Source organism: Thermobia domestica, chromosome 2 (assembly GCF_964235325.1).
Source record: "Thermobia domestica chromosome 2, izTheDome1.hap1.1, whole genome shotgun sequence".
Taxonomy (NCBI): Eukaryota; Metazoa; Arthropoda; class Insecta; order Zygentoma; family Lepismatidae; genus Thermobia; species Thermobia domestica.
In genome coordinates, this window is record NC_137455.1 from 166329276 (window position 1) to 166349247 (window position 19972).

A 19972-nucleotide genomic window follows, 5' to 3' on the forward strand; every position below is an offset into this window, starting at 1 on the left:
CTGGTCAGTTTTCAACCTTCAATTCTAAAATTTATTTTTAATTATTCTGAGCTACAAGATCTGACGAGTCGTGACAACACATACAAATGTGCGTCACTGCCCTTCATAACTAAAATTGAATATAAGTACTTGGCCATACAATATCTTTCAGGGTAATCTTCTGATAAAATGTAGAACATCTTAAAATGTGTAATTTCAATTGAATCGTGGAGTGAAAAAATGAGAATATTCTAAAAATAAAGAACATTCCTAGATACTAATTTCTGTTTAACTAAATATGCAATCTCGTTATGTTTGTGTATTTTGGGGAATGGAAAAATCTTAATGTTACGAATGCCCCATACAAATAGTTTCGTATAAGTAACGGAATTTCCAGTAAGCGGCTATGTTTTTCGTTTTCCAAAACTAATGTGTTGTGGAATATTTCTATTTTATACATTCACCGATTCAATCCTAGATATGAATAGAAAAAATAAATTTCAGAATAGGCTTAACAACATTTCAAATATTATTATTATTTGCCATCGAAATGTACAAACATAGATTTGAATAAGTAAAACGACAGCATATTTAAGATATGTTGATACAAATCAATAACAATAAATAATAATAAATAGCAATCAATAACAATAAATAACAATAACAATAAATATTATTAGAAAAGTTTACAAAAGAAAATAAATAAATAGATTTGGGAATGACTATTTACGATAATTGAAATCATAAGCTACTTGATTTTCTCATGTTTTCATCTTTCTAAAATTATAATAAATTATAAAAATGCATGAATAAATAACTTTTATCATTTTGAACTTTCTTCTATATCTTTGTGCAATACATCAAGTAAAATATTCTCATATTATTTTTCATTTAAAAGAAAACTAGAACATCAGACCAATGTATCACATGAAGATCATTTGGCACCCGACACTATGGTTACATGCAATATATAATAGAACTCGGAGTACTACTGAACCATTAGGATAAATTGCTTGTTGAAAGAATTGATGTGTATCACTAGTGACGTATTTATGGAGGGGCTTGCGGGCTTAAGCTTCCCCTCGAAATTTTATTTACAATTTGAAAACTAAATAAAATATCTTTCAGAATTTTCACATTTCCAGGAATAAAGTAAGCAAAGCCCCCCCCCCCCCCCGGAAAGAAAATCGTAAATACGATACTGTGTATCACACAAACTTCACCTTGAAAAAACTTACTCTGCTATACACTGTGTAATGTATTTTGTGTTATTTGGAGCATTACGCTTCAAGTAGAGATGTTATTAATGTGAGGAAGCTGTTCAACCTAACAATTTATGTATTATTTATTTTAATGTTCATTGCAGCAGTGGTGTGTGCAAAGGATAGACTGTTAGGTCTTTACCCTTTCTGCAAGATATTATCATAAATTTACTACATTCAGTTTGAAACGAAAGAATCACGGATGTTCTGGTGCAACACAAACCTATGTTCTTGAACCTCGCCCCTTGATTATATTTGCGTGCACCACTGCTTTATATGAGGGCCAATTAATAGTACAATTGTCCTTTCCAATGTTTATAGCAAAGGAGCGATATAATTACCAATAATGTAAAATGGTAAAAGTATATATAGTCTGAAGTGGTAAACGTATATTCAAATGGCAGTCATTCAGGTTATTCAGCAAGTATTAACTATTTGATTAAAAATGCTGAATATCAAATTAAACTACTTAATTGAAACTAGTTAACGCAACGTAGTTCCTCTTCTCTCCAGAATTACTTTAAATTTTAGTCCAGTAGATAGTCATATTCATAATCGTCATAATCAATAGTTTTCTTCGGTGGAGCCACTATAATAACTTTGGACGTGCTGCCGTCAACAATTGAATGTGGAATATATTCATCGCTGTCTTCATACTCATCTTCATTAGTGTCTGATACTGTATTTTGCTTTTTTGTATTGTATATACTGCCCAAATACTTATCATTTACATTTTCTTCTTTATCATCATCACTACTACTAGTAGTAGTTGTAGTTATATCTTCAGTAACATCATTACCTTCGGTGACGGATATTACTTCTGTCGTCGTTTCCATTTGCATGCTCTCTTGTGATTCAGAGGAAGTGGTTGTATCAACTCCACTTTCTTGATAATTTTCCTCGTTTGTAGTTCCTTGATCTTGTATTTCTGATTCCTCCACCTCAGCCACGGCATCATTCGAAATAGTAGGTAATGTAGTTGGTTCTATTTCTTCATCCTCGTTGTCATTCGCACTTCCTGGAACAGGAACTTTCACACCTTTCAGGAAAAAGTCAAAATCATCATCATCATCAGGCTTATTAGGTCTATTTCCTCCTCCGAAAAGACTTGCAAAGAATCCAGGTCGTTCGTCCTCATCATCATCATCTTCTTCTTCTTCATCTTCCTTTTCTCCTTGATTTTCGGTCTCATCTTCATCATAATCATCTTCATAGTCACCAATCACAATATTATAATCTCCTACTTGTGCAACTGGTGGAACAGGGTCTGGCGGAAGTGGAGGTGCTGGTTCCAGTCCTAATCCTTGAGGTCCAAATCTGAAGCATGTTGTACGTAATCCAGATTCAACCTGACCGAAAGCACGGATCTCGAAACCTAAACAAGTTCTAAAATAATTATCTGCTTGTCCTTTTTTCGTAACACCGTAAATTCTTGCACAAAATGAAGTTACTCCTCCGGGAAGATTCATACATACTGGCTCAGGTCGTTCACCTGGAAGATAACGGAAAACATAAGATATAATAATAAATTCACTATTGAAAAAATAGCAAAAATTTAAAAACGCTATTGTCTAATAAGATTATATCAATTAGAAACTCTGATGAGTAACACAGATCACCTAAATTTCTTTTGATCTTATATTATCGCCGTGAAAGTGAAAAAAATTTTCTTTTATCTTCTTGCATCATGAATGGACAAATACGCATACATAAAGATTAATAATAATTATGGTTCTTTGCAATTCGTGTTACGCATACAGTATTTAGACTGTATTTGATACTGTATTTAGAGATAAATCCTTAGTTAGAATTATAGTATATTTTTTAAAATGCAAGGATAATTGCAACGAGGGTTAATTACATTAATTGCTAGTATCCCCAATTACTTTCACTTCTATATAGAATCACCTGTGTTACTGTGGACTTGAAAGGAATAATGTAGCTTTTACTTTGTCGCAACGGCGTCACAAGTGGTTGAACATTCCCGCTAAATACTAACCACTTCGAACCAACAGTAAGGCTGGCTCCACACTGAGGAAGGAAATGGGTAGAAGGATGTGTTGCTTGTCATTTTCGCTCCATTGAGGTTTTATTGAAAACTAGCTCTCGATGGATTCAAATAGGTTGGCGGCACACTGAACGAGCGAGTCCTCGGGGTCGCAACACCGCGCGGCACTTGAAGCAGTGTTGGATGCCTATCTTAATTTCTTTGTTGGGCGGTAAAATTGTGGGAGCATTTCAAACAATGTATGTGCAGACCGAGACCTCATATTTAATACATGAAGCGATCCGATAACATTCTACTTTATTTGAATCAAAATGCGCCTTGAATGTGAAGCTACAGCGCACACTAAGAGAACAGAAAGGTAAATTTGTTCCGGACAAACTTGTTTCCAACATTTCCTTCTGGCCATTCAGTGTGCAGCCAGCCTAAAGTCGTTTAGGAAAACGTTACGCCATGTGATTTCGCTATTGTTGGTTGACATCAAGCAAAATGTTATTTATCAGATTTTGTAATTAATTTCATTGTTGCAATTTAAAATCAATAGTCAGTCATATTCGTATTTAAATAAGGTGGTGAATTAAAAGAGAAAAATATAGAACAAATTCTTAGTTCTAAATACATTATACTCAACCATTATAATTAAGTTAGAATTAAGCGCATATTTGAACTGTAGCATTTCATTCATTGAAGGACTAGGTTATTGATGCGAGTCACCGATCACCCGTAAGGTTTGCACCTGGTATCACAGAAACAAATCGCAATCCAGAGCAAAATGACAGTAGATAACTATTAATTATTTCTTCATTTCTCATTAATTCATCTGAAACTACAAGATAGTGTGAAAGATCATCATGAATAAAAAGATGTGAAACACTGCGCTAAACTTTCTCTCTCCAATTCCTTCTACTAAACCAAATCATGTTGCAGTTATGCAGTTATTACTGAAACATTTTTTTATAAGATATGAACGAATTTATCACATGTATTTTTGGCAAAGTTCCAAAAAGACTCTCCTCAAGAGTAAACTATTCCTTTTGGAATTTTTCAGGAGAAATGATTTAGGGTTAATTATCAAATATGAATAAAATAATCGTTCAGATCCAGTAAATTACCTCGTATTAATCTTTCAATAAGAAATCACTTCACCACATTGTACAAGTTTTATTAATGAAATAGATACTTATGAAATATGAACAAATATGCCGTTTTATGTGTTTATTTGTAAAAATCATCCAAATAAACTCACTCGCAGCACTACATTCCTTGTGGACTTTTTCAAGAGAAATGACTTACGTCATATTATACTGTAAAGAGACAGCCTTCCAGTCTCTGTGTGTTTGGAACTTTATTCATCGTCGAACCTCGATCACAATTCATGGAAAACAGAAGTCCCAGCTAAGTGTTAGAAGCCAAGCAGTCACAATCATTTATTTCCCTCTAATATAGCCTTCAAGAGGACATTATAGTTCCATATGTTCATGCCATGCATAGAAACATCGCTCTTCATTCTTTTAATTGCAACGTAACAAAATCGAGATTTTATCAATTTTGGCCACATCTCTACAAAATCCTCTTCATTGTGAAAAAGATAACAATAAATCACAGGTAAGCAGCTAGCTTTCTTTGCTTCTAAACTTTTCTGTTACCTAGATTACATCTTGTCTTCTGTCGTCGTTACTTCACCTTGGTTGATCAGAGCTTTACTAGTTCGTTACTGAACCAAGCCTTCTATTTCGTCCTTCAATGTTACGTTGGTTTATGACAAAATCACCATTGCCAGTACGATGACTGTACATTTATCCATCATCACGCAAATACATCATTTTTTAGATATGTTATTAGCTCATCCATTGGAAACTATTGACAACCGAATTCCTTTTAGGTATTAGTATATTTCAATTCGTGTCACACATTGAAGAACTATTATATCATGTTCTGTCGCCCGAATGGACAAGATCCTTTGGATTTGGAGAACTGCAGAGTGGTAAGTTGATTCGTATTCGGTACATTTCTATACTATTGTTGCCAAGTATTCACCACATATATACACGGTGTACAACTAGTCAGCCCGTCTGCTCAGACAAAAGCCATTGGAACTTTCTATCTCAATGGAGTCGTGTCATATTATTGGCACAACTGACATCATGTCTTTGTGGAGAAATAAGAGTGCAATTGGAGCTGGCTATTCGGACTGTTAGTGTAGACATTATGTAATAAGAAATATTCAACTTATTAAGTTTCAATACCTATTGTACGTATTTACCTTTACCTTATACCCCATAAGCTGCTATCAATCTTTGTTTAGAATTATTCGAAATGTGTCGAGTTTCATTTCTATTTGACATCCATGTCGTATTTACTAAGTTTTAGTCTTAATTATTATTGCTCAATTTGTAATTATTTCTACCTATTTTAGATAGCAGTGTGGGTGTCTCCACTTATTTGGATTGTCTTTATTTAAGAATAAACTCTTTATCATTAAACACTAATTCACCATTAACATGTTCTTTCTCAATGAAAACAGGATCTATTGGAAGATTTAACTACCCCTTGAGAATTTTTTAAAGAGAAAATGACTTACACTATACTGTAGTGTTGATAAGGAAATCTTTATTTATTAAACATGAACATAATCGCTTGAGTCGTTTTTGAAAGACTCGTCCAGTAAGAATTCACTCCTAGAGTAAACTGCCCCTTCTGAATCATTCTCAGAAAAACAAGATTATTATATTATTGGGTTCTTAATGGTATCTTTGACTTATAAAATATAAACAAAATCGTTAGAGCCACTTTTTTTTAAATAGAAAATTACAAATTTTGATTTTCATCTTTCAATAAATCAGTTGAAATCTGGAATTTGATTTTCTCTAACGCATATCATACTTTCTTCTCTCCTATCGTAGCTCGAAAGTAAAAAGTAGGCAATTCAAGGTCAGAAACAGTTCATAATAGAAAAGAGATTAAATTAATACACATATTTAATAGCGTATCAAATATGTGACGAGAGTATTAACTGCCCTTGGCAGCATTCTTACATAATCAGCAAAATTTTACCATATTATTAATGTTTGACGAAAAAGACGTCAAAGATGAGGCATATGTCAATCAAGAGATCTCATTGAACTGAACAAATGATATGGATATGTGTAAATCCTAATGCGTAATTTTTTAGGAAATCGCAATATCGTTCGTTGTTGATAATCATTGACAGCTTTTACCATAAGAAATTACTTGTTTATATACTGTGTACGAGTATGTAGGACGATTAATTAGCAGATTGTGCGTATAGTTGTTTAGCTTTTCCTAACTATGACATTTCTTTCAAGCGCATACTACTTGTAAACAACAAATAATATCTGACTAGCAATTTGATGCTTTATTCCTAACTTGGCACTATTATTTTATTCTTAATTTATACTAATGCTATAGCCTTTAAGTAAGATAGTTTTGTTTCTTCAAGGTAACCTTCGAAACTACTGAATCGTTTGAACAATTCTTTCACCACTGAAAAGTACATTTTTTTCCTTCTGGATGGCTACAAGTGTTGCACTCAGCAACCTCACTAATACTAGTCCGAAAAATGAAGCTAAGTGTGACGAAAAATTCATTATAAGGAATACCTTTGTACTTAAAATTCATTAGTAAATAATATATTTGTACTTATGGTAAAGTCATTAGTAAGTAATATATTTGAGCTTAATAACTAATATCTTTGTGTTTAATTCTTGTGTTACGCGACCTTTTAATTATTTACATGCAATCGTTTATTGGGATAATTAATAACGGTAAAGTTGGTGATGCCCAAATATTGCAAGAAGATCTGTGAAAAGAACAGTCTTGATTTTCTTTATATAACATTTGTGGGAAGAGACGAAGACTTCCACAAAATGCACAAGTTTTACATGAATGGGATTAATCAACCGTTTTCAGATACGATAAGGTTGCTATTTCCTAACTTCAGCAAAAAAATTAAAACTCATTTCGGAAAGCTTCGCAAAAACTAAATTGCTGGGTTTTCTGGCTAAGCAGCAATTCTAACGAATGAAATGGCATAAAGCATATGATAAAGCAATTTATTTAACTCTCGATTTTTTTTAAAAAAAAAAAAGCAGGGGTAGCTTTGGAAAATTTTAATTGGAAAGAATGAATCGCAAATTTTATGTCATACCATGATACTACTTGAACAATCAATCTGATCTTTCGGATGAAATGGAACAATTTAGCTAGGTAAAGACTGAAAAATACAATTTCTGAGGAAGAAGGAGAGAAGCTATTATCATATTTTTCTCCTGACTCATTCGACAATTAAGTTCAAGTTTTGTTATATAGACGAGGAGTTTGATCACAAAACGAGAACCACTCTGATGCTTAATTCAGTATACATGGCACAAAGCTTGAAAAAGTGGCTATTTTTAATAATAATAATAATAATAATAATAATAATAATAATAATAATAATAATAATAATAATAATAATAATAATAATAATAATAATAATAATAATAATCGTTTCCTTTTATGGGTAAAAAATTGCCAAAACTTCAAATTTCGGAGGTTTTTGACCTAATTTATCCCCTTTAATGAGGTTTTATTGTCTTATATGGTCATATGGGCATGTAAGGGATCTATACCCTTTCATAAGACATAGGTACATTGGTGCACTCCTTTAAAATTTTGGGAGGGGTACCCCTTAAATTTTGGATATTGTTCAATTTAAACATTTGGTATAATAGTACAGGACTCTAATATGTATCACTATAAACTTCGGTGATCCCTCTCGTTCCCTTTTACGGTTAAAAAATTGCCACAAATTAGTACGACCATGTGTTCGGTTATTGACCTAATTTATTCCCTTTGATGAAGTCTTATTTCCTTATATGATTATATTACTTTATATTACCTTATATATTACCCGGGAATAAATTGGGCCAAAAACCGAACAAGTGGTACAACGTATTACTTTCGTTTATATTTTGGCAACTTTGTACCCATGAAAGGAAACAAGGTGGACCACCCAAACTAAGGTCCTGTACTATTATACCAAATTTTTAAATTGGACAATTTCCAAAATTTAAGGAGTACCTCTCCCAAAATTTTAAAGGAGTGCACTAATGTACCTATGTCTTATGAAAGGGAATAGACCCCTTACATGCCCATATAACCACATAAGATAATAAAACCTCATTAAATGGAATAAATTAAGTCAAAAATCTCCGAAATTTGAAGTTTGGGCAATTTTTTACTCACAAAAGGGAACGATATGGACCCCCAATATTTATAGAGGTACACACCGTGGTCCTAGGCAACCATACCAAAGTTTTAGATTTAGGAGTTTCCAAAATTTAAGGGGGTGGTCTTATGTACCCCTGCCAAAATTTAGGGGATGGGCCAAGGTACCCCTGCCAAAATCTAGAGAGGGTGGTCCTAAGTACCCCTAGGTCGTTGTCCCCAGGTCAGGGATCCAGGGGCCAAAAGTTAGATCAACTGTCCCCCTTAGTACTTTGGATATGCAGACATATAAAGGAACGTTTTCGATACCTATAATACAAATGTCTTATTCATTTACACAAATTAATATGGATGATGTATGGGAAGGAATGTAGAGGAGAATGAATATTTAAAAACTCGTTCATTTGCATGAGCTTAATACGGATTATGTATGGAGAGGAATATAAAGGAAAAGGAGTATGGACGTCCATAATGATACATTGGTACGTTGTCGATTAGTTGACCCTACAAAGAGAAAGGCAACAACAAGAAGTTAGTATTTCGAAAATCAGAAATTATCAGTAGATTTGGTTATTTCGGAGTAGTTCATGTGGTGCCAAGTAACTCATTGTCAAAAGGATTGGGGACAAACATATAAACCTATTCTTGCAAAGACTATGCACTCAACAATACCACAAATTCTCTGTTTTCAGTTGACATTAAATTTCTTCTTGGATATAGTTTTGGTCTGTTAATGTTGATTCTAGATATGAAACTGTCCACTTTACTTATACAACTTGTTAATAATGTTCATTATCACTGTACAAAATTTGAACTTTTATCATTTTGCGGTTTTCTGAGTCAAAACCGCGTAACGAAGATAGACTCATAATAGCTTCACTCGTTAAGAAATAATAATAATAATAATAATAATAATAATAATAATAATAATAATAATAATAATAATAATAATAATAATAATAATAATAAGAAGAAGAAGAAGAAGAAGAAGAAGAAGAAGAAGAAGAAGTAGAAGAAGAAGAAGAATTTCCTTACTCAATTATGAGAAATATTAAGGATGTCAACAATTAACTAATTGATTGTTAGTGTGACTCAATATAAATTAAATTTGTTCCCTCAAAGATTTTTTCAGATAATGTGAGACAAAAAGAAGTCAGAAAAGGTAAGTAACTCAGGCAAATTTGAGGCTTACATAAAGGTAAAGAAACTTCATGAATTTGCTAACTTCAATCTTGTATCTCATATGTGATACTTATTAACCGTATTAATCATTCAACACTTTAAGGATAAATACACGTATTTAGTTCCTAGGTCAATACTTATTAAAGTTACCAATCATTTGGTTTAAATTTAAAACAGCGATAAAGAAGACCAGAAAAATATTTTTCACTCTTAAAATCAAGAATAAAATAGCAATAATTGCTGTCAAATGGCATGCCCCAGTTGTACCACACAAGTTCTAGTTTACATAATTAACATCGTATTGTCACTGATGTGCAGGACGACTATACGAGAATCAGAATTGCATTATCTTTACGTGTGAGTAGAGATGCAAGGGCTCGGAAAAAAACCGGCTTTTTTGGAAAAAAAAACTCGGTTTTTTCTGCTTCGCTTTTTTGCTTGGGAAATTTTGGGCTTTTTTCAAAATACTGCTTTAAATTGATAAAACAGATTTTGTATCGCTTCTCTATAACACAAAAAATCATTTAATTAGTGGTTGATGCTGATAATAATATAAAACCGAAAATAAACTATGAATTTCGAAAAGATATTTCAAACAATTTTTCTTCAACATATTTACATTATGAATTCCACAGGATTAACCAATGTATATAATAAGAATTTTTTAACCTCCTATATACAAAAGTAAGCAGAGTTGGCAAGAACCATGGTTGTTTTTGATAATGCCAAAAACCCTTTTTTGGGGGGATGTTTAAACCAGGCTTTTTTGGTTTAAACCAGGCTTTTTTTATTTAGATTTTTTGTTTTATGTATTTATTTTACATATTCACAGAAATAAGTTTGTTTCGCCTTAATGTTATTATACAACAGCGGGGTTATGCCGGAAGAACTCCCATAAGCTTAAAGAAGTCCGGTCAGTAAATTTCTTAAATTGAGAATCTCCCGCCCTAGCCATTGGGAAAATCCCGTCATTACTTGAAATGTAAGACAATAACGGGAAAATCCTGTTATTGCTTTGCATGTAAAATTTAAAGGTCAACGTACCATAATCAGTACGCTAAAACTGAGGTGTTAAATTACAAATTTAGTACGTACATATAATTGAAACTCCAATCAGAGCTAATGTTGGAAGCTACGTAAGCAATCGATAAATTTTGCCAATTTCTATCAATATATTTAAGCAATCTTGGCTTCTTTATAAAACAACAGGCATTTAGGCATGCAGAAATATACAATTTGGTTTCGTTTCGTGTGTTTAGGCTTAACATCCTTACGAAATACCGAGGTTATCAAAAAGAAGACTTTCGCTTAAACTGACATCCGAACCGCTACTTGGGTTACGCATGAAAGAAGGTTTGTGGTTCGACCGAGAATTGAACATGGGACACCTTGATTAAAAGGTGAAAGAGAAATAAAACTATTGCAGGTGGTTTGATATCTGGAAACGTTACCATGAAGTTCACACGATTCGCATTTTTCATTCTTTTTATTTTTGTGGTTTAAACCAGGTATTAAAAAAAAAGTTGGGCTAAACCAGCCAACCCTAAAAGTAAACACTTCTTTTAAAAGAATACACAAATAACTAGCAAAATAGTATGTAGTATTTTTACTTCAAAATATTCCATACCCTCTTTCTGAAACAAAATAAAATTAAAATAAAACATAAGAGAAATACTTAGATTTATATGATACACTTAAAGGCTGCACATCTAGAGCTTTTGGTTCGGTATATTCTTGAAATTCTACAGTTAAGTTTTATAGAACCACCATCACAGTTTACCCAATCCTCAAGTTATCTGAATTTTTAACAAGAGGTATTCAACATATTACGGAACTCCCTCTCCCCCAAAAAAGGACTACGGAATATATTTAAGTTAAGCTAAATACAACTGCACAACAAACATGACTGAGTGATTAGCTTTTGCGCTTCTATCGGGAAGTCCGGGATTCAACCCAGCATTCGACCATTCTGACAAAGCTTTTCTTCATTCCATCTGTGAATGTAGAAATAGTGCGTGTACTGTGAGTTGGGCGACTTCCTTTCTTATTGTTTTTAAATCGTTATTTTTACTAATTACCAGCAGTGACGGTTTTGCGAAGGTTAGGGGGCGGTCTTTCGGACTGAAGCCCGTTCCCCAAAGTTACGGAATGTCTGCAACAAACGAAATATCTATTATTTATGCCTTTACTCATAAACTTTAAGCTCCCGTCAAATAAAAATTACGAATGTTTAAAAAAACTAAACATTAGTAAGAAAAACCCTTCCCAAAATACTTTTCTAAATCCGCCACTGATTCTCAGTATAAAATGATTTTTAAAGTTGTATCCGGAAGATTATTGCTAAACATGTAAACGAAACGAAATATTAGTTATGCCTGTACTCATAAACTTCAAGCACCTCCCAAATAAAATTAGGACTTTTTAGGAAACGAAACAATCAGAAAAAACCCTCCTAAAGTACTTTTCTAAATCCGCTACTGATTATTTGTATAAATCGGTATTCAAGGTTGTGTCCGGAAAATTATTGCTAAATCACTTCACAGCTACAGTATAACAGAAATGTGGAAGTACGGTTTGACGGATATATTGAGAAACGTACGCTTTGACGGCAAGTTTAACTTTTGCGCTAGAAGCTAGAGTACTAAAAGCTCTTAGAAATGAAACACGGATGACAAACTAGAGAAGAAAAAAGATGTCGATAACTCAAAAGTTAAAATAAAATTAAAGTCTCTAAAATTATCCTCAAATACTACATTCTTCATGTTAGCTTTAATTCGTAAAACATGTGCTCCATCCATCTTGATGGTGAATTTCAGAGCGAAATATCACATTCAGGTCATGGAATGCTTATCTAACTATAAAATATACTATAAGAAAGCTATTTAGATAGAAAAATTATGAAATTGAAAAAAGCCAAAATTTCCAAAATTCTCGTTTTTTTCCCCAAAAAGCCGGCTTTTTATGTGAAAAAAAACATCGATTCAAAAAAGCCGGCTTTTTTGCATCTCTACGTGTGAGATTTAACAACACAAACATATTGTGGTTTTTTAAAAAAATAATTTTGTTTCACATTATAGTTTCAAACCATGTGGATTCAATATTGAAGCCAAAAGCGATAGTCCACTACTACGATTTAATACAGGAATGAGAGTGGACATGGAACCTATTCTTGGAACACTGAGTGAGCCCTTACCAGAAAACTATTTGTAACTAATTCTTACTGTTTTTGCTCTATATGAACCAACTTCTAAAAGAAAAAAGTGTTAAGTGTATCATTTCTGGTTTCAATAGATGGATATGGATAAGGATAGATGAATGAAACTTGACTTTAGGACGTTGAATTCACATCTAGAAAATCATTTCTTGCTATCAGTTCCTTGCTCTATAGATATCCAAGTTGCCGCCGTGACTCAGTGGTAGAGAGTTTATCTCTGGTGTGTGGGGTCACTGGTTCGATCCGCGGTCGCGCCAAGTGGACATTGTGTTGAGCAAACACCGTGTATGTGGGTTTTCTTAGTTTTTTTCCGTTTCCTCCCACTTTATTCATTCCACCATTTCGTTCATTTCTCATCACCGTCTCCCTTAATCTACACAGCATAATCGTGGGAACGTAAATCTGAAAGATTTCTATAAAGATCCAATGTTGAGAGTGGAAATAGTGTGTCTACTTTAAATTTTAATAGAACGATAAGGCAAACAAGAAAGGTCTTTCCTAGTAAATTAGTGAAATCGGTCCTTGATCCAAATTGGGTCGCTATTGACCCAAAAGGTTACCCTTGACCTAAAACTACCTAAAAAAAAATCACTCCCACCCCACCCCGCCCCTTACCGAATTATCGTATCATACATGCTCAAAATTGAATATTTTTAATTTTGGTGGGGGTGATCGAAAAATGTTGAAAGTTTCACAGATTGTAGATACTATTTAGATGTAAATGTGCAATTGTTTCAAAATCATCGATGAGTATTTTCTTTATTTTTTTGTGTGTTGAAAATTTAAAAAAATTGTAGGAAAAAATTTTGGGGGGGACACGTCGCTGATTTTTTGGTTAAAAATTTGTTATACCCTTAGGTATAACATATATTTTTTCGGGGCCTGAAAGTGAAGGCAACATTGTCAAAAATAAATAAAACTGAAAACAAACGTGTTTTTTTCGGGCTCAAAAAACCTCGCGTCGCGGTCGGCTGAACGTATCTATCAGTGCTTGCTTCATTGGCCGCATACAGTGGCTCTCTCTACCGGTAGCGCTCTCTACTGCGAGCTGAGTGTAACTTTGTTGTGCAAGAGTCGTTGAAGTGGAAGCACTGTTACGGAGATATACTTGGTGTTTCTATTCCGAAATGGACCCAATCGAAGCAGCCGAAGAACAACAGAAGCAGAAGGGACGCAAAAGAAATAAAAATTGTCAACTTTGGCAAAGGACTGTTTGAAGGGGCCCTCACCTTCAGGGCAATAAAATGGAGGAAAAACTGTGCAAAAAAACACGTTTGTTTTCAGTTTTATTTCTTTTTGACAATGTTGCCATCACTTTCAGGCCCCGAAAAAAATATATGTTGTACCTAAGGGTATAACAAATTTTTAACCAAAAAATCAGCGACGTGTACCCCCCCAAAAAAAATTCTACGTTTTTTTTTAAATTTTCAACACGCAAAAAAATAAAGAAAATACGCATCGATGGTTTTGAAAAAAAAATTGCACATTTACATACAAATAGTATCTACAATCTGTGAAACTTTCAACATTTTTCGATCACCCCCACCAAAATTTAAAAATATTCAATTTTGAGCATGTATGATATGACAACTCGGTAAGGGTAAGGAGAGGGGTAAAAAATTTTTGAGGTAGTTTTAGGTCAAGGGAAACCTTTTGGGTCAATAGCGACCCAATTTGGATCAAGGGCCGATTTCACTATCTTATTAGGAAAGACCTTTTATTCAGGGTACACTGAAAACATTTTTAGAAATCTCGCTCTTATTTTTTAAATTTTTTTTATAGGGATCAATACTGAAACCGAGGCACAAATTTCTACCAATCTCAATTAACTTACTAGCAATACAACACACACGAAAAATGTATTTAATCGATATGTACACTTGCGATTTTAATAAAGGGATAAGGATTCGGGGTGGAACGTATATTTAGAACACTGAATCCATATTAAAAAAATGTTTCTCACTATGTTCTACAGTTTTTGCTCTGTTACCTGTCGGTAGATTAACAGCCGGACATAATCGTTCGATAAGATTACCATTCATATGCATAGCATAGTTTGGATGTCTGAAAAATAGTTAATGGTAACTTCAAATAAAACTTAAGAAAATATACTACTTCTGCTTTTATTCGACTTCCAATAGTGAGAAAAAGCAGTTAGTAATTATGTTAACCGTAGCACTATAAATTGACAACAGCATTAAAAAGATTAAGTTTGCAAACTGACACACGAAGTAATACAGAGTGATTCTTACAGAACCGGCCCCAATAAATCTCCTAATATTCCGCAGCGATTAAATTCCGGTACACTAATCCGTGGGACTTGTGGAGTCGAATGATGTGAAGAAAGGTCCGACAGGTAGCATACTTATGCCGACAGGGGCAGTATAATTCAAGGAAATGAAACGTCGTTTCTTTCCTACCTGTATCATCTCTAACTAAAGGGTTGTGGCTAATGATAATTTCAGAGAATTGTCATGAAAGAAAATTCCCCTCGGAGGAAAGAAATTCCTCACGGAGGCATTTTCGGATCGTTTTCAACCTGAGTAGTATTTTAACAGTACTATTTTTACGACTGCTTATTTAAGTCCTCCCGGAAGGAAGTCTGAAGTCATCACAAGTTGCGACCCCCATGATCCCTTGACCGGAGCAGCTCGGATTTTTGGTGTGTGCGGGGAGTTAAAGGATAAAATGTATGTAAACCAACCCAGTACGTTACAACAGTTGAAGGACATTTCAGGCCAAACCAGGAACCAGATCGGAGAAACACCGCGGCGCGTCAGGGAGCAGGTAGCACCGTGATAAAAACATATGTACTTTCAATACCTGCTCTTATTTGAATAAACGTAACATACTTCATGGTAACTCCTGTACAAATTGCTTTACTGACTACACATTATATTTTACATTACAATTGACCTAGTCAGGCTAGTTCTATAAGAATCATCCTGTGATTTAGCATTTTATTAAATCTTGTATAATAACTATGAAAAATAGAATATATGTTTATAGAAAAACTTTTATTTTAAATTTACATAAGAAAAAAGATCAGTCCAAAATATTACGTATATTTGTGATTCAAAATATATAATGTTTACTACAAGTACATTGGTTAAGAAAGAGAATATGCGTTTAAATATTTTTTCATGTACAGTAAGTATGCATTTTAATAACAACAGTTTCTTATACGTTTCCGAACAAGAACTCACTTGGGTATTATTTACTTTTCTAGTACTCAGTAAAAATAATTCTATCGTTCTGACATACTCTATACTTTAACCTCTTAACAGGTATTGTGACTTTACAGAATATATGTATCTTACTAAAACAGAAACAGTATCCAGTTTTCACAGAATATTTACGCATAAGTAAAGTTAAAAATTAAAGAAGAAAGACATTCTAAATTAACATTCATAACTTGTTAATGTAAATCTCATGCCTTCAGCAAACTTATTCTTACGCACGTTTAAGAAATTGTGCATTTTGGAAACTTAACCTAATATTTCTAGAGTGTTTACTATGATAGAAAAAATATTAATTAAATAATAAATAATTATAATATAAATATATAAACAGGTAATATACGAAAACAAATAAATAGTTATAAATAATATATAACAAATAAGTTTAATAAAAAAGCAGTAACAAATACTGTCAGTTGACTATAGTGTTTCTGCAATACTTTGGCACATTTGGCTTCTCCAAGTCCTCCAAGTTTCTCCAAGAGTTACTCTAATTTTTTTCTGGATTTTTGGTATAGAATTTTATTGGTTGGTAATCCTAAAGTATCGTTCAGTTCCCAACCCTTTTCTCCAAGCCTTCATCTGACAATGTAGCATTAGTAATCTTTGGTGTCAAACTGACTTCAGGAAATCAATATTTCAGAAGATTGGTTGAATTTCAGATCTAGATGTGCATTTTCTTGTAAATATGAACGTTGAGTAATATGTCTGTACGTCAACTGTAACATCGCACCCTTGCTGATATGTTACTCAACAAAAAGGAAATTCTTAAACATGTCACTTTGTAAGAACTAAAATGTTACGTTATAAAATTTTAGTATGTCTTCAATATCTGCAATACTTTTTAAGTAAACCACCAGTATATCGAAATATTGAGAATTTCCGAAATTAATGAAATCACTTTTAATTGGTTACTTTTAAATCGATATATTGCTCGACTTATCTGTGCATGGTATGAAAAATGGCTAAGACATCATTTGAAAGAGAGACTAGTGTAATAAGAATAAATATTTATATTATAAAACAGGATTAATTTCAATTAATTGAAAATAAATAATAGTAAATAACACTACTATTTATTAAAAATGATTGGCTTTGGTCAAATTTTAATTAAGGCAAAGTAGTTCCAAAGCTAAAGTGAACGTCATTTAAATTAATTTCAAGTATATTTTGAAAACTATAAAATTAAAAATAGGCAAAAGGACAAAATCTTCATTCGTTATACTGAAAGTTCACAATTCGTTAAAATGAAATTTTAAAGATATATTAAATAGAGAACAAAAATGGGACCTGAAAATAATTTTACAATTCTAAAAATTTCGTTATACTGGGATTTGTTACAGTAACAATGTTCTATACATTGTAAAAGTCAATCTAGCACAATTACAATCAAAAGTGAGTTATTCGTACGGAAAGTTGTCATGCTGTAATCACATTTATGTTACTACAACATAGTGAAGAGTCTGCCATGTTGAATTTTACGTTTTTCTCACTAGCTAATTTTCAATATCAAAATTGTTTCATGTAAGTTGTATTGATACTGTATCACTTCTCTTCATGTCTTTTTACATGAAGAAAATTATGTGTCCTTTTAAGTAAGTCAGTTATTTTTCTTCCCCTATGGTAGCGTTCTTCGGTATGACAAAGTTGTAAAAGAAATTAGAATATCTCGATTTTAATTTTGTTCTTATCCTTTTTCTTCTCTTCTGAAAGAGCTCCAATGAGATCTCGGAGATCATCATCGTCATCATCATCACCGCCACCACCAAAAAAGCCATCATCATCATCGTCGTCATCCCCTCCGCCTCCACCACCACCAAATAGACCACCATCATCATCATCGTCATCGTCATCATCATCATCATCATCGTAATCTGGAACTTCCTCTCCATAGTCTCCAGGCAAGGAGTCAATGGGGTCTGGAGGTAGAGCTGGAGCTGGTTCTAAGTCTAACCCTTGTGGTCCAAATCGAAAGCAGGTGGCACGTAATCCTGCCTCTACTTCGCCCAGGGCTCGAATTTCAAATCCCAAACAGGCCCTAAAATAATTTTGCGGTTGTCCTCTTTTCGTAATACCATAAATTCTTGCACAAAATTGTGTAACGCCACCAGGAAGTGTCATGCATACAGGTTTGGGGCGATTCCCTGGAAATAAATTTTATAATGTTAAAAGATGTATAACAAATTCTGCAATATTGAATGCACAATGTCATTAACTACTATAAGAGAATTATTTGCAATATTTTAATATTAAATGTTGATTTAATTGAACTTGAAAATGTTAATAGTTGAAAATTATTTCTCCAAAATGTGAAAAGAATATATAAACATTTTCATAATTAACTTCTGAAGTAATTTTTTCCGAGTTTTTTTTCTGTTTTGTTTTGTATTGAGACTTTGGGAAGTTTGAAAATGGAGACGTGTAAATATTAGTTAAATGGTGTTTCTTTGAGAATAAAACTCAAAATAACAATAAATTAGGTTTTATATATAACAGACATCAATAGTTCAATATCCACATTATTATTACAATCTGCAGTACTTGAAGTATAGTATATTTGAAATATTTACTATAAAACATTATTTTATAGTTTAGTTATATACTTGTTTTCATATTAAATATTTGAGAAAAATTTGTTTTCTAAATATATTATAAGACTTCTAATTAATTATAACTTAATTGAATGAACATTTATATGCAGCATTTCTTTTTTCAAAACTATATGAAATTAAACGATTATACAAAAAAAAAACTTTTTAACATAAGTCATTGATGCCTATAAATCCTTGTAACTTGCAACAGCTAATCCAAACTAGAACGCCTTCATTATTCAGCATTATGCCATTAGCAACGTTTAGCAACACGTCAATCTTACGACATGACAAGCAACCTAAAGTTCTGTTACTCAACATCAAGAATTTCTTTAAAACATTGGCTAATACAAATAATATTATTATACAAGTAGTAAAATACTACATTGCAAAGTTTTATTTTTTGTTATTTTGAGAAACTCATAAACGTGATAAGGTTTAACAAACAAATCTTAATAAGGTAGTACTTTATAAATATTTTATTCAAGCATTTATGCTATTTACCAGTGGTGTACGCAGAATTTTAACAGAGGGGGTTCAAGCATTCAATCTCATTTCCTTACTAGGACATGCGTGATATTATAATTTTATATTACATAGTAAATGGTTATTTTTCCATAACATCTTGTTCAAGTGAGGCAAGGGTTAAAAACCCGAACCACCCTTACGCACACCATTGCTAATTATCCAAAGTACGATGTAAGAAATTGATGGATTATTGTGAATTATCAGCAAACCTAATCACATGCCACCTTTGAATTGTGTATTAAAATTATTATAGTGAACGTTAACAAAATAAAACCTCAATCCTTTGTTGCACATTCTCTGTTAACGAGGTTAATATTTTTGTGAGTGTGCACACGAACGATGTTCTAATAAAATGATTTCATACAACTTTAACTCAAATTGAATAAAAAACTTTTATCAGTAAAAAAGGAAGATTTAAAAAGTTCTTTTACTGTAAACTTACAAACATTTTTTTGAATAACTAATGCTTGTTTCCATTACCATAATATTATATACTCATAAAAAAAGTTACGTTGGAAGTTGACGTTATAAAGAGGAAGGCAGTAACATGAAGTAAAATGCATTTGAAAAATGAGAAATGGTTAAATGATCGAATTTTAACGTTCCTCTTCAGAACGAGACGGAATCCACTGTCTAAAATGGCATCCGAACCATTACTTGGATTTATACCCGAGTCAAGTTCCCCCATCAGGAATCTAAAAAGCGAACAGAATGCACGCAGATTACCAACTCAGTCACGAAAG

The 19972-nt window shown here is 32.7% G+C and overlaps 1 protein-coding gene across 2 annotated transcripts in view; it reads right to left on the minus strand.

The window, feature by feature from the left end:
* Window positions 1–486: 486 nt before the first annotated feature.
* LOC145677077 (uncharacterized) overlaps window positions 487–19972 on the minus strand; it is an 83577-nt gene continuing 64091 nt past the window's right edge. Inside the window, exon 5 of one of the 2 annotated variants that reach the window (XM_081747758.1) lies at window positions 487–2733. In XM_081747758.1, coding sequence (XP_081603884.1) covers window positions 1769–2733 — 965 coding nt within the window. In that variant the 3' untranslated portion in view covers window positions 487–1768. Of the gene's footprint in view, window positions 2734–15447; window positions 18255–19972 lie in introns of those variants that run through there. The other variant, XM_081747763.1, reaches the window with a different exon arrangement.